General features: G+C 37.8%; 1 protein-coding gene across 7 annotated transcripts in view; it reads left to right on the top strand.

The window, feature by feature from the left end:
• rapgef1b (Rap guanine nucleotide exchange factor (GEF) 1b) overlaps positions 1-12,975 on the top strand; it is a 67,860-nt gene extending 54,885 nt beyond the window's left edge. For 4 of the 7 annotated variants that reach the window (XM_028462104.1, XM_028462102.1, XM_028462103.1 and 1 more), the window contains 15 exons: positions 283-429; positions 1,995-2,087; positions 4,123-4,208; positions 4,904-5,012; positions 6,524-6,599; positions 6,720-6,804; positions 7,960-8,052; positions 8,148-8,333; positions 9,129-9,213; positions 9,295-9,389; positions 10,018-10,096; positions 10,181-10,282; positions 10,362-10,459; positions 10,545-10,673; positions 12,271-12,975. In XM_028462104.1, coding sequence (XP_028317905.1) covers positions 283-429; positions 1,995-2,087; positions 4,123-4,208; positions 4,904-5,012; positions 6,524-6,599; positions 6,720-6,804; positions 7,960-8,052; positions 8,148-8,333; positions 9,129-9,213; positions 9,295-9,389; positions 10,018-10,096; positions 10,181-10,282; positions 10,362-10,459; positions 10,545-10,673; positions 12,271-12,421 — 1,614 coding nt within the window. In that variant the 3' untranslated portion in view covers positions 12,422-12,975. The remainder of the gene's footprint in view (positions 1-282; positions 430-1,994; positions 2,088-4,122; positions 4,209-4,903; positions 5,013-6,523; positions 6,600-6,719; positions 6,805-7,959; positions 8,053-8,147; positions 8,334-9,128; positions 9,214-9,294; positions 9,390-10,017; positions 10,097-10,180; positions 10,283-10,361; positions 10,460-10,544; positions 10,674-12,270) is intronic. The other 3 variants (XM_028462107.1, XM_028462105.1, XM_028462106.1) reach the window with 2 other exon arrangements.
• Positions 12,976-16,078: the final 3,103 nt, after the last annotated feature.

Here is a 16,078-nt window from a genome sequence, read left to right as displayed (position 1 = left end):
ACTGCTGCTACTTCTCAGCTAGCAGGCTTCTTTTTTTGTGGCTGGCCACACACAAACACGCTTTTTTTCTGTCCCATGATGCTCCTTGAGTAAATGTGTCTGTGCATGTTGAGGTTCAGGCCCATTGCTGTCATCATCATTCAGGCTTTATTGTTAAAAACGCCTTCCTATTTATTCCGCTTCTTTTTTTTTTTTCTCGACTTGCCTCGATCTTAGTCCTGTCCTTTTTTCTTTACTTCTCTATTTTTTCCCCTTGCTTTTTGTTCTCTCTACCAATCGCAGAGCTTGGACCAGGGTGCCTTGACCAATGCCACCACTCTGGATGGCGGCGTGGGCGAGCCCAACGGTTCCCTGACGGGTTCTCTGGGTTCTGTGGCTGTCTGTCTTCCTTCTGAGTCTTCTCTCACTGACTCTCTCCACACCTCAGCGGTGAGCTTCACTTTGGGGGTAGACGTTGAAAACGGGACACTGACATGACTTGGGTGACCAATCCATACATCCGGTTTTACCCAGACATTTCCTCTTTTCACTTCTTGTCCATGCTGTCTGGCGATGTTTTACAAATTAATGAAATTGTCCGGGCTTCCCATTGACCTTAGACTTATCTTGGGAACATGTTAATAAAGGAGACTGTAATTCTGCTAATATTTGCTCTATCTGCAAAATTCCACCAGTTTCTGAAAGCTAAGGAGTTGCTATATGGTTCTTTATTTTAATCACACGTGACGGACTCATTAAAGATGCTGCTTTGTTTTGACAAAATCGTTGCTCGTGAGGAAAAGAGAAAGAGGAGGAAAGTCCAAGAGAAAGAGGCAGAGAGATTAAAAGAGACCAAATAACAGTGGATTTAATTGAAAAGGTTATTTATTGAAGTGTATATTTAATGATTATTTACTGTTCTGTAAGGATTGAGTTTTTTATGTTTTCATTTCTTGGAGGAGAAGTTTCTCATATTGTTTCAATGATTGAGAGATTTTAAGAAGATTTTTCAAGGATAGATTTGTTAAAATGCATAATAGGTGATTTACTTGAGTCAACACTGATTCCAGATTTTTTAAAGTCTTTATTATATAGAGAGAAATGAATTTTTAAAAATAATGAACAATAACAACTTATTTATTATTTTTATTTTGCCGTCACAAGGTAGATTCAAGAAAACGGCGAGTATTTTTAGTCCTATGCGGGGTTTGCACGAGATTTCATTAGTTTTTCCAAATTCTTTTGAAAAAGTCTTAATATAATGTACATAATTTGGCATTTAAGTGCCAGAAAACACAGTGACCGTACAAAATAAATACAGTATTTAACTCAGGTGTGTAATATAAGTTTTCAGTGAAATGGTCCTGAACTTGCGAGACTTTAGGTTGGTTCTTCTGTTGTGCAATTCTTCTTCACAATGTAAATGGTGAAGCGACACTGCACCCAGCAGATCATTCTGGTCTGATTTTATCATGAATTTACAACATTAAACGACGCGTCAAGGCGCGTTTGAAGTCAACATTATCAATTATGTTTCTAATCATTCCCCCCCGGCAAGAATCTCAAATTCCGCCTATGGTTTTTGTATGACGAGGTCGGCCCAAGTGTCTTTTTTCAATCAAAATATGGTCACCCTAAACATGACCCAATACCTATGGCTATACTGGATCCCCCCCCGGTCCCCCACCCCCAGCACATTACTGTAGCCAGACTACAGCAGCTATGTTGCTCATGTGACTCATTCATTTCTTGGTATTTTTTCATCAATATTTCACAGTCCACAAATTCTCATCTGATTACCAGTGCTACTAGAATCTCAGTGGTTGATCTATCTAGTTCTACCTCTAAGTGGCACCTTCTAGTGCCCCCTGGTGGACTAGTAGACAAAACTCTCCTAGTTTAGCTGCTTTCTCAGCCACATTCTTCACCTCTTGTTACACCCTGACCAAACACGCCCGCTCCTCTCTCCGCCGTCGCCTCACCCCTCGGTTTGTGTCCCTCCTCTCTCCCCATAGAGCGAGAGCGCGAACGACGAGGGCGGGGAGGGGGAGTATGTGAACTTGTACTCCTCCAGCCAGGCCAATGGGGAGCTGCCTCTCTCTCTCAGAGTAAGTAGCTGAGTTCCAACGGGTGAACGAGCAAATCCATCCACACGACCCCCATCGCCGCTGGGTATGAATCAATCCAAATGCATCGATAGAGAGCCAGGATTGGGATCAATTATATTTGTAATCATAATTGAAAAAAAATGTTGCTGTTGTATTTGTAATTTAATTAAACTGGGGAGCCATGTTACAGTTCAATGGCTTACACATATGTGGTTAACAATTATTAAAATATGTTTCATATCAAGTTTACCTGTCAGTTATTTGGATTATCTTAACATTAAATAAATAAATAAATAAAGTGAGAGGTGTACTGATACAAAAAAAGGCTCAGACTCCCACACCAAAAATATGAAAACCAATATTTTAATGGATAAGGAAGCCTAACAAGGTAACCTAGAGATGAGAAACAAATTAGATGATAGATCATGTTTTTTGTGTATTTAATAGTTGATTTAAGAGATGTTAAAATAAAGCTAACACAAGAGGAATGTTACGTTTAATGAGCTTATTCATTAAACGCTTAGCAATTGTGATTAATTGTAATTGAACTTTAGTCATTGAGAATGTAATTGTAATCAACATTCAGAGGAAAAATAATTGCAAATTTAATAGTAATTTGAAAGAATGCCATTCAACTTATTCGTAATTGAGTTGTAATTGAACATGGATAATAATTGAAGAAGTAATTGTGATTTTAAAACATAATTGACCTCAACCTTGCATGTTTTACCATGTTTTTTATAATAATTTTATGATATATTGTAATAAATTAGTTTCATTTATTGACATTACCCAAAAGTGGATCGCGGACCTTTCCTGGGTGGGTCGTGGAAAGCTGGTCGAAAAATAAATAAATACTTAATATCTCTCATATTGGACTTGTCTTTTATTTTGAAAGACACTTTTTTGACAGGCATGCTATGAACTGTATGTTGCACTGGAAAATATATAGATTTACGTTGTTAAAAAATAATAATAAAATATATATGTGTGTGTGTTTTCAACAGCTATTGTTGAAAAACTACATTAATAAATTAAAAAATAAAATTAAGAAATTAAAAACAGTAGGTCGCGATTTATTGACTATGGCAAAATGTGGGTCCCAGGGTGAGACAGCTGGTCTAAGATTCAAACTGATCTTTTTATGTTTTTGTCAAATAAAAGTTTTTGCTTGTAAGAAAATGATGTAATTGTAATTTTTAAATATAATTGACCCCAACCCTGATGGAGGTTTGATAAATGAAAGTCCACCTAAGCTAGCTGGCTTATGTTACTCCCAGATTCTGTTGCAGCTTGTTTTGATTCATCTCTTGGACAGACGATGCAAATGCAGAAAAATCTTACCCAAGCATGAATGCAAGGTTCACAAGGTTTGCTTTGCAACAGGACTTTGTTTGCTTTGCTCCGGTTTGGTTTGGTTTGGTTTGGTGTCTGTGGCTGAAATAAAAATGTCCATCTGTGTTCTGTTACGAGTGCCCGGCTGGTTTTGGATGTCTCGCTGGCTGCGCTTCAACTTTTTATGGGCATTTATTTAACCCTTTTTTCCCTGACTTAACATCTTAAAAAGTCCCTATTCCAAATATAGATTCTTCTTAGTAGTTTTTCGCTTTCTAATAACTTTCCTCCATAACCGCTTTTGTTGTGTGTGTGCGTATGTGTGGTTTCTTGTGCTGCTTCTGGGATGTATTTGTAGGGAACTGTTGGGAAAGTGATAAAAAAGACTGTGTGTGATTTGTTGCGGTGACGATGAGAGTAAGCTCAACCCTCTGGTGTCGCTCTGATCTCATCTATTGGGGGTGAAAACATTGCATTTTTCCCACAATCCTCCATTCAGTCTGTGTCAGCACTGATGAATGTAACATTCTCCGTAGTGACGCACTCTATCTCATTCTTCCTTCCACCGAGTGCTGCATGAGATCCTGGTGGATCATGTGATCTGGTCAATAATTAGCTTCCTGCATGGTGGCTTTCATCACCAGTGATTATCAATAGAACTCAGTGTAAAAAGGGGTTGATTTTCACACTCATCCATTAGGAAACCATCACAGCCGATGACGCACTTCAAGACCCCGCCCCCCAGATGCCATCCACCAATAGCAAGGAAGCTTTGGAAAAGGAAAGGTGAGTAATGTCTTTTTAGTTTGTCATTCATTCATTGAGGAACGAGGAGTGTTTAAAGCCGTGGTTTCCAACCTTTTACAAGTCGTGACCTAATTTTTATATTATACATTTCTGGCATACATTTTAAACTGATTCTTTTTCTTTTTTCAAATAAAACTTTTTGTCTGTGACAAATTTAGAGATGCAAAGAAAGAGTTTTGAAAATGACTGGTTTGAATTATTTGTTCTCCGATGTTCTGAGCCAGCAACGACAGAATTTGTAAATAAAGCTTTGATGATACGCAATATTATAGTATATGTGGTTTAATTTTTTGTTTTTCCAAACATGGGGTCGCCTGGAATGTCTAGTAACTTGTAAAAAAAAAAATATATGATTAAAATCATTTATTCATATATGTTTAATAATTATTAAATTACTATTATCATTCTTTACCACACACAATCTCAAACAAAATTATTCTATACTATATCCTGTGTAACAAACATGATCAAAAACTAATTCTAGAGGAAAAATGTCTCCGGGTTTGCCAGAGATCTGCGATTAAAAAAAAAATGTCAAGACCCGAAAAAGGTTTTTTGAACAACTGCTATAGGAACTTGCTGATATTGTGGGTTTGATTTGAATCCCACAGGCAATGAATGGTGTCTCCCTAAAGAGGTTGTTTATTGTACTGATGTTGATCGATATTTTCCAGGAGGCAGAAGTCCACGGAGTCGGCAGCAGAAAGTGATGAAGAGGACGTGGATGAGCTTTCCCTCATCGACCACAAGGAGATCATGAGCAGGATAACATTAAAGCAAGAGGTTAGACAATGAGAGCAGCAGTAGTAGAAAAACCTTCATATTTTAGGACATTCTCAGGTCTCAGAGCGACGTATCAGTAAAACCTCTGTCATTTGACCAAACAAGACTCATGACTCAGAAAATCCTGACGAGACTGAACAGACTACAGTCGCTTCAGTCGCCCATGATGAGTCGCTTGAACATAGTGGTGCTTTTGGGTCGGTCCATCACTTCATCGCTCCAGTGACGTAATGACCAGGGAATAGTGTGTGTCTGCGGCAGCAGCGCTGGGAGGGCTGCTGTTTTGAGGGGGCTGATCACTTCTCCTCCGGTTGTACGTTTACAACACTTATCATAGACACAAAGGATGAGTTCACTCAGAATTTAGGCTTTTTCAAGAAATTTACCGCATTAATTTTGCCCCAGTAAGTTAAGGAAGTGTATAGCCTCCCGCTGCAGCCGTCTCACTGTAGCGGGGGGAGGGGCTGCTGCCTCGGCTTTACAGACTGTGACGGCCGGGGCAGTTGTCACTTGAAAAGTTCACATTTTTCAACTGGAATCGTACAAGTCGTGTCGCTCGAAGGGAGGTCGCTTGATGTGGCATCATTTACATTGATTTTGAATGTAATCTAATCGCTTCAGTCGCACGGTGTGAATGCACCTTCAGGCCGTAAAACACGACATGACGTATTTTGAAGAAACAGGAAACACACAATGTTGTCAACATGTGCTCCTTTGGATTCTAGAGTAAGTTGAAAGCTTTTATTTTTTATAAAGGTTAAGATATATCAACGTTTACTTAAACTATATATTTATCAATCAAATTAAAAAATAAAATAAAGGGAAAGAACGCTTTTTTTCATGTGTACTTCTTGTTCCTTCAAAATAAAACGGCATGTCGTGTTGAGGCCATCGAGTCTGACGACTTTTATTTTGAAGCCTGAGGCCATTTCATCTGATGGAGGTTTTGCTGAGTCATGAGTCAGTTTGGTCTGATAAATTACAGAGGGTTTCTTTATACCTGACTCTGAGACCTGAGAATGTCCTAAAATGTACACCATACCACTATGTAATGTACAATCTTTACCCATAATCGACCTCTGGCTTCATGTCCCAGTCACTCACTCACATGTGAAATGAGAGCCTTTGCTGCCCTCTGGAGTTTAATTTTGAAAATTGCGACAAACATGATCAACCTCCCTCCTCCTCCTCCTCCTCTTTTCCTCCTGCCTGGTGCAGTCTGTGAAAATGCTGCTCTTTCCTCCCCGTGAGGCTCGGCTAAAGTGGCTTCAGCGATTAACAAAAGGAGATTTGGGGAGATTCAACAGTAGAGTAGAAAGACTGAGTGTCAGCAGTGGCTTTTAGACAGATACAGATATGGAGTCCTTTGTCTTCAGGGAGGCTGGTGCAGGAAGGACAGGGAGGAGGGCTAGTGGGAGGGTTTGCTCCACTTTGGGCTGGACTGCATCACTCACGATTAAAACACAACCACTCTCCGTTTCATTTAATTTGCCTCTTCCCGCTCTTTCCAGAACGACGATGGCCCCGACGTCCGTGCGGGATCAGGAGACATCTTGTTAGTCCACGCCACAGAGACGGATCGCAAAGGTGGGTCGCATCAGACGGTAGCTGGACAGATGTTTTATGCACATATTCTGATTAATCTGTGTGCTGGTGTTTTCTCATATAAAGTTAAATCAGAGTACTTTGTTCTGCTTGTGTCCATAGATCTGGTTTTGTACTGTGAAGCTTTCCTGACCACGTACAGGACTTTCATAAGCCCAGAGGACCTCATTAAGAAGCTCCACTACAGATATCCTTTTACAGCTCACTGACCAATCACTGATACACACAGATGTAGTGGGTAATGTTTCTGCCTGATCAAAATAAGGCATTGGGTTTGTTTTTCTTTATGTTTGCATTTACGTGGAGTTTGTATGTTCTCATGGTTTCCTCGTCATCAAAAATCTCAATTAAGAATTCCTTTTGTGGTTTTCTTCATTTCATGATGACAATGATGTGTCTTTACCTTCATGTTATTCAACCTCAAAGCCAAAACATTCAAATGGCAAAAACACACGTGACAAAAAAAAACCAAAAAAAACTGACAGACAAAAAAACACAAAAAAAACCTCACAAAATGAGAAAAAAACCTAAAAAAAAAAAACTCAGAAAAAGACAAACAAACATTTATTGTTTGTTTTAAAAGTCAATTTCATTAACAATGAAATTTAATTGAAATGAAGTTTTCTTAATTATTTATGTCAACATTTCAATTATTTTCTTCAGGATCTTGCGGCATATTTTTGGGACTATTGCATCAAAAAAGAAAAGAAAAATTCTCAAATTGAAATGACAAAAGTAACATTTTATATTTATAGATAAGGATCCCTACTTTTGGTTATTATTCAGAAACATCTTTCCAAAAAATTGAACTTGCACACACTAAAACAGGCTGCTAGTTTAGCGCTAGTTTAGCATTAGCTTAGCATTAAAATCAGCATTAGCATTAACCTAGCCTAACATTAGCTTAGCACTGGCCTAGCCAATGAACCCTGGTTGAAAAACCATATAAAAATTAGCTGAAAAAGTTGCAGAAAAATTAAAAAAGCTAAAGAAAGTTGAAATACAATTAAATATTGAAGAATCTTTGCATTAGTTTAGCATTAGCCTAACATCACCGTACCTTAGCAGTAGCTAAACCAAGCATTAAAATTAGCTTAGCACTAATCTAGCATTAGCCTCGCCTATCCAATGAACCCTCTGTGAAATAATGCAGAATATATGATGAACATTTTTTAAAATAAGTTGACTTTTTTGTTAAATACACCTACTGGCAATTGAAATACTTTAGCTGAAATGTTGAGAGTTGAACCAGGATCAATCAACAACACTACTTGACACCAAATACATTTGTTTTTAGCAGAAAATGTCTGTGTTCTACATACTGTCCTTAACCACAGTGCACGTATACAACGTTCTGTCACAGTCCAGACACGTTTAAGAAGAGGGTGAGCAAGAACACCTTCTTTGTGCTGGTCCGTGTGGTGGATGAGCTGTGGTGAGTTAGATGCTCTATCATGCTAACATGTAGCCACGTGTGTGCTAGTGATAGATGGTAGCATTGATTCTCTCTCACTGTCTCCACCCTCTCAGTCTGGTGGAGCTGACGGAGGACATCCTCAAACAGCTCATGGACCTTGTCTTCACACTGGTGTGTAACGGCGAGCTCAGCCTGGCTCGCGTGTTGCGTAAAAACATCCTGGACAAGGTGGAGCAGAAGAAGCTGCTGCGCTACACCAACTCCCTCAAGCCCCTCGCTGCACGAGGAGTTTCTGCAAGGTAATGGGGAGGGGGGCGAGATCTGACTGTTTTCAAAGAGCATTTGGGGATCTCTCTAACTTTTAGTCTGCTGATTTGTGTGAGGCAGCAAAAAAGTATAATTTCAGGCAATTTTTGCTTATTTGTACCCTTTTTCTGCAACTACATCAAACTTATACTTTAACCTATTTTCATCACTTTTTCTTGGGATGTTTTTTCTCCTTTTAATGCATTTTTGCTACATTACTTCCCTTTTTGACACTTTTTCATCAAGTTTCAATGCCTTTTATACACATTTTTTCCACTTTCAAGACATTCTGGGCAATATATAAAGAATCAACATATATCATGATTTCTGTTTTGGCAATATTTGAATTTTCTATATCGCCAAAACAGAAATCACATTAGACTCTTGACTATAACGATATATTTTTATTTTCTAGCTTTTTTTGTATTAAAATACTCATTTTAGGAGTCGCTGCTTTTTCAAATTTTCAGAACAGCCTGAAAAGCACATTACCCCACTCACACGTGCTGTCCCTTAGAGGAGGTAAACATCCAAAAATGGCACATATTCTGCAGCTGTTTGTTAATAAATGTGTCTTTGTGGCATTTTTCGCCAACAATTTTAACCCAGAATTGTAATTCTGGTAAGACTTTGAGTTAGAAATATCCAGATTTATATTGTATATCGCCATTTTGAGGAAAAATATTGATATATGAATTTTGGTCCATAAAATTTTGTTTCAAAAGTGGTTTGTGAGTTAGGCTTAAATAGTGAGACACTGTAAAAGCCTAATTTTCTCTCTTTAACAGGCCTGGAACGCTCCATGACTTCCGTAGTCACGAGATAGCCGATCAGCTCACTCTTCTAGACGCTGAACTCTTCTATAAAATTGAGGTACAGTTACTGCCACTCACTCTGTCGCCTTTTTATTCTAAATTATACAGAACTCTCACTATCTCACCTGTTTCTGATCAGATTCCTGAGGTCCTGCTTTGGGCGAAGGAGCAAAATGAGGAGAAAAGTCCCAACCTGACTCAGTTCACAGAGCACTTTAACAACATGAGCTATTGGTGAGAAATAACGGCTAAATCAGACAGAAAACACATTTTCTGTGAGACATGCATGATGTAACGGTGCAAGAAAAATCAATTTGCCGATGTATTGCAATATTTTACCGCGCAATTAAATCGATCCAAAAAAGGTCCAAATCAATTTTTTCACTCATATTTTTTTTTTTTTTTTAAATCAAAAAACCACATTACACCTTGTTGAACTACCTCACGCTTCAGTGCATTTTAGCTGGAAGTTGATTGCACTTTATTTTCATAAAACATTCTGGACACTTTTATAGATTTATGTGGTTACTTAAAAAAAAAAATTAAGAACTTAACAGAATTTGAATCTGTTGTAGAAGCAAAAATTTAACTTTTTTGAAAAATGTCATTTGACAGTTTGATTTAAACATACTACTTGTTTTTGATATTTGTACTTGAATTACAGTAAGTTACCATTTACTTGTTCTCACAAGTTAAAAAATGAAATAAATTGTATTTCATACCATTTTGTATGTATATCGTATTGTTCAGTATAGGGATATATCATATCGTGACATGCAAATCTTTATGGCAATGCACACGCCTAGTTAACAGTGAAGAGCCAGACGTAAAGCAGTGATTTGATGCAATCTGTGTCCTGCAGGGTGCGCTCTTTGATAATTCAACAGGAAAAAGCTCAAGACAGAGAGAAGCTGCTTCTCAAGTTCATTAAAATAATGAAGGTCAGTGCGTTTTATTCATTAACTGCTACCACGTGTTGTTTTAGCACTGCTTTTACACTTTATGTTTGTTTGTTCAATTTGCAGCACTTAAGAAAGTTGAATAATTTTAACTCGTACTTGGCGATACTGTCAGCACTGGACTCCGCTCCAATCAGAAGACTGGAGTGGCAGAAACAGACGTCAGAGGTGAGTTTCTCTGTTCCTCAGCTCATGTTTTCCTCATCAAACTGTGTCTTATATTTCTGTGTGATTTCCTTTAAATCAGGGTCTGGAGGAGTATTGCACGTTGATCGACAGCTCCTCCTCCTTCAGAGCGTACAGAGCAGCTCTGGCTGAAGTGGAGCCTCCTTGTATCCCCTATCTGTGTGTAGACGCTCTATCCAACGCTGCTGCTGGTTCAAATCCTGCTGAGTTCTTTATTGATAAGTGTTTGTGCTCCTTTCCACAGGGGCCTCATCCTCCAGGACCTGACCTTCGTCCACTTGGGAAACCCTGACCTCATTGACGGGAAGGTGAATTTTTCCAAACGCTGGCAGCAGTTCAACATCCTGGACAGCATGCGGCGTTTCCAGCAAGTGTGAGTTCTAGTGAAGAAAAGAGTTCTTTGTTTGGCACCGAATGTTCTAAATCAGTGGTTCCCAAACTGGGGTATGTGTACCCCTAGGGGTACTTGAACACCTCTCAAGGGGTACACAGAAACATTTGACAGTTTGTTTTTTAACATTATATATATTTTTTTTTTCTTAGCCATCAATAATAATTTGTGGCACAACTCTTTAAAATAAACCAAAAGGTGAAGTTCAAATTCTAAAACATCAGAAATAAATGTATAAAAAGGCCTAAATTCAAGGTTAATGTTGGACGAGACACATGAGCTAAGGGGTACTTGTGATAAGAAGTAAAGGCTATGGGGTACATGGGGCAATAAAGTTTGAGAAACACTGTTCTAACTGTAAACATTGCTGTCATGTGCACACAATGGCCCTCATTTATCAACCGTTTGTATGACGGGGCGTACAACCGTATTCACTCAAGTTTTGGTATTTATCAATTCTGACATGATCATATTCTGCGATCAGATCTCATGTCTGGCCTGATCTCGTTTACGCAAACCTGGGTGTGTTTGTGGTTCAGCAGCAAAATCTGACTAAGACTGAAAATAAAGTATTAAACAAGTCTCAGCTGTTATTAAAGCATAAGCAGACACGTTCAGGACTGATCTAAATGGATTATGAAAACAAATTAAGCCAATCAAAATTAATTTTAAAGAAGCCCACATTATTACTGAGAACACTTTTTTGTTTTCCTTCCATGGAGTACTGTATAACCACACTAATATACTCGGCTGCCGTGCAGAAGCACATAGGTTCACCCAGTGCAAACACATGGGATGGGATGCAGCGCTGCTATGCTCTGTCTTAGAGAATGAGGTCATATTTCCTCTGTACGGCACATCACTGGGGGCTGTACGGAGAAAATAGGACCTCATTTATGCTTTTAAATGTAAATAGTTCATTCAACTTTCACAAATGTGCTGCAGTATTTAATTATTAATGTTTTCAAGTATAGATGAAATTGGCTGAAGGCATAATAAACACGAAATGGACATTTAGTAATTTTTAAGCCTTTTTAAAGCGTTTTGATCGTTAAATTATTTTAATGTGATCTTTAGCGTGCGTACAACTGAAATCGATATAAACAACACATCCATGTGTGTCTCCAGGATCTCTGTTGTGAAGTTGTTCTCAGCGCACACAGGGGGGCAGACGTCACCTGCTCAGTAGCTGATCCTCTTTCACAGAGCTTTCAAATGCACTACTTTAATTACACTTTTCACACATTCAAAAAGCACATCTTTGAAGATGCCAATTTTCATTTTGGAAAAGTTTCTTTTCTTGTTTGACCTCAGTGGGCGGGGCCTCCGAAACAGGAGGGCGTAACAAGTTACTGACGATTGAATTCTGCCAACACTCGATCATTTGTGTTGGTCCTGTCGTACGACACAATGTGAACTCAAATTTACACCCGTTTTCATGCAAGGTTGATAAATGAGGGCCAGTGACTTTAATGGAAACGTATCAGATCTGTTGCTGTTACGCATCCAGGGGAAATCACTGATTTTTGGAAAAAGCTTACTAATGAAATATATTCTTGTTTTTTTTCCTAATCCTCAGACATTATGAACTAAAACGTAACGAAGACATCGTCTGCTTCTTCAACGACTTCAGCGACCACCTGGCTGAGGAGGCGCTGTGGGAGCTGTCGCTGAAAATCAAACCTCGAAACATCACCAGACGCAAAACAGACCGTGAGGAGAAGACCTAAGAGACCACGCCCCCTCACCCCCCACCGCTCTCCCACACTGACCCGCCCACTCCAAACTGAGGGAAACAACTGGGAGCTTTTCACTGAAGCTAATGGGAGAATATTTCATTGTTGGAAATCGAGAGCGAACTACAAACCCAGTGACACAACGCTGAGGTTTACTGGGAGCTGTGGGAGATTTAGACTGGGATTACGGCTGCTCTGGGATTCAGGCGGAGCTGAGATTGAGAAGGAGGAGCCATGTATGTGCCATGTGACGGTCGGTCGCCTCCCCCTGAATAAACTGTGATGTGTCCACGAGGGGCCAAACTTGAAGAGAGGACGGCCTTTTTACAGCCTGGAACCTGTGCTTTTTTTTTGTGTTAATCATGTATGGTTATAAAAATGTATTATATATACAGTGCTCCTTTTGTTCTTAAAAAGGATGTTTAAATGCTTCAGAGAAGAAGAGCTGAGCTTCTCCCCAGGTGCCATACGTATGTGCACTAAAAAAAAAACAACAGCTAAGCAAAAAGATGAAAGATGCTGTGATCTGTGTTGCATCATGACTGAACCATCGAGTGCCGTGCTCAAGTGTAGGAGATCACATCTGTGTGTGTGTGTGTGTGTGCGCGTGCGCGCGCTCGCGACTGAGTCATCTGGCCCCCTGAATGTGTGTGTATGTGTGTCATTTCAAAACGTGCTGTTGTAAATCATGTCGATTCCTTTTTTGGAATTCTGGTCAAAAACCAACACTTCACACTGTGGTCGAACTCCAATAAAAAAAACTGCTCCGTTTTTAACACGTTTGTTTGGGAGAAAATTCTGTTTCGACTGGAAAAGCTGAAGTTTTTATTGTAATTGATGATCTGGACCTGCTTTTTACAGATGTTTCACCTCTCGTCCAGAAAGAATTCCTTCCTCCGGACCGACTCGTTCCATCTGGGATTCATGGTGAAGGTATGTGGTCAACTATGGATCTATATTATTTGTTTTTCTGTTAACAGGATTACATCAAAAGTACCAAATATAGACCTTACTAAAGTGTTTTTCAAAGTACAGTTATTCATTGAAAAAAATCCCAAGAACACCACCAACCGTAAATGTAAAAACAATGAAACTTTGTTGCCTATTTTAACAATATACAGTTGTTCTTACAAAGTGTCTTGAATAGGAAATAAACACAAAGAAATAGTTTTTATAATTTTTAATATTTCTTTATTCAAATAAAAAAATGCAATTAACAATCTTCAGTTATACTTATCAAAGTGTCTTGAGATCAAATAAATAAATGTATATATAATTTATTTTTTTCTCTTCTTTCATTGTTAGCATACTTGATACATGTCATGGGACAGATAAAAGTACATTTAAGAAAACATGATTATAACTACAATTGAACTTCATTCTGTTGAATATTGTTTTGTTTTTATTATGTATTTTTTACAATATATAATTTTAAAATATTTTTATATAATAAAAGCTCACAGCAGCACAATGGCATATTTACAGACAATAATAATTAGTTTTCAAAAATATTTTTAGACTGAATAGTTGAAATTTAATAATTTCCCGTGGCACACTACCTCACTCCATGGAAGATCCCTTTAAACCAGTGATTCCCAACCTTTTTTGGGTCGTGACCCCATATTTATATCAAACTTCTGGCTAACCCAAGAACTTTTTTTTTTTTTACTGTGTTACAAATAGTAATAGTAGTCATAATTACTGCACAAAGTGACACTATTCACCAGCTCAGATATTTTTATACTGCATTTTATTTGAACTAGATTTATATTTGAGAAAATGAAAGTATATAATACAGTTTGAGATTGTGTGTGGTGTTTATTTTAAAAAGGATTATTTAAGCTCTTTGCACTGTATATCTATTTCTGTGATATGCATTACTTTTTTAGTTGTGCAAAAATGGGATAAATAAAAATAAATACAATTTAAAATACATATATAAAATATTATTTGAAATCAGTAATATGTTTTATTTTATTATTACTACTTATTTCAGGCGACCCCCGAGGTTGAAAACCCCTGCTTTAAACTTTGGAGGTGATGTTGATCTATGTACTGATTAAAAATCAATTTTAAAAATCTAAAAAAAAAAAATCCCTTTCTGTCATTGGTGAAATTTAAAAAAAAATATCTTGGTTCATAATTGACCGATCTTCCTCAAATACCGCACAGAGTTTCATCTGGATCAAACCTAGATTGTGAAATTCATTGCAATTTTTCGGGGAAAAAAAATGAAGTACCATGCCCATAAATTTTAATAGTACTAGTAATATATCTACTAGTAGTACTAGGGACATATTTTGCTTCGCTAGTAAAGTGTACTCGTGCACTAGTAAACCAAAATTGAATACTAGTACAGCTATGATTGATATTTTTCCAATTTCAAATGTATGTTCTTAATGGCTTTCCATATTCATCCAACTTTAAAAACAGAGACGGACAAGTGACGGATTATTTATTTATGTATTTATTGTCACACAGAAGTAAACAATCCACTTTGAGGTCACACTTCATTAATAATGTGGATTGTTTGTGACGAGCACAGTTAATGCACACTTTACAATCATCTAAGGTGCAAACTTTCAGCAGACATTTATCAAGGGTTTTGCTACAGTTTTTACTACATGTATCTACAAGTTATTGTTCTCTCTCTGTGTGTGTGTGTACGTCACACACACGACAAGTTTTTCTTGTTTTTATTACATAAAGACCAAAAATATTGGTTATGGAGATGGCTTTCACTGTTGATGGCAGTTTTTCCTCCATATTTACTTTATTAAAAAAAAAGTAAGTTACTTAGCATTAACCCTCCTATTATCCTTGGGGTCAATTTGACCCCATTTAATGTTTATTATATCATATCACAGCCAAAAGGGTATTCAAGATAAATGATCATTTAAAGGTTTGTCCTGATGGTGGCGCTAGAGAAAAGGTCAAGGTTTCATAATGGGGTTATTTATGGATTCAACAAAGTGCCCGACGCAAAATAACTTGGTCAACAATTTTTTGGAACCAAAATGTGCTGGTAATATTTGAGAATAACAGGAGGGTTAAACAGGAGAAGAATCAATCTATTACCAGGTATGTGGCAGTGATGTAGGACGTTAAGAATAATTATTAAGGCATTGATACAGTGGAAGATGAGTCGAGAAATTCCTACTAAAACACTTTTTTTTGGTATTTAAAAAAAATAGAATCAAGCTGTGTAACAAGATGAGTTATGTTTTTTGTTACAATATAATTCAAATATATATATTAATATTAACCTATGAGAAAGTCTCTGTGCAAAAAGCATGCGCGAAGTTCTGGATTGCAAATCAGTAACGCATCACATTTAAAACAGTGCCATGGAAGACTGTACAAGAGACAAAGAAAAATACAGCAAATATTAATCTTCAGATGCATCAGAAGAATCACAACAAGGCAAAAATATTTTGATTCTGCACCAGGAAAACGAAGCACGCATCTAGGGTGCGTCCCAATACTCCCTCCTATCTCCTTTCCTATCCACTTTTCCTTAACGCCCGGAAGTGTTTAAGTGGCGGCCATGATAAGGAGCGTCTCCAATGCTCTAAAAGCTAAGGAAAGGAGGCTCAATGCACCTCTAGCCTTGGAAACGCTGATGCATCCTTTACCAAAGGAGAACAAATA

The sequence above is a fragment of the Gouania willdenowi genome, chromosome 12 (assembly GCF_900634775.1).
Source record: "Gouania willdenowi chromosome 12, fGouWil2.1, whole genome shotgun sequence".
NCBI classification, from domain to species: Eukaryota; Metazoa; Chordata; class Actinopteri; order Blenniiformes; family Gobiesocidae; genus Gouania; species Gouania willdenowi.
This window is presented reverse-complemented; position numbering and strand designations above follow the sequence as displayed.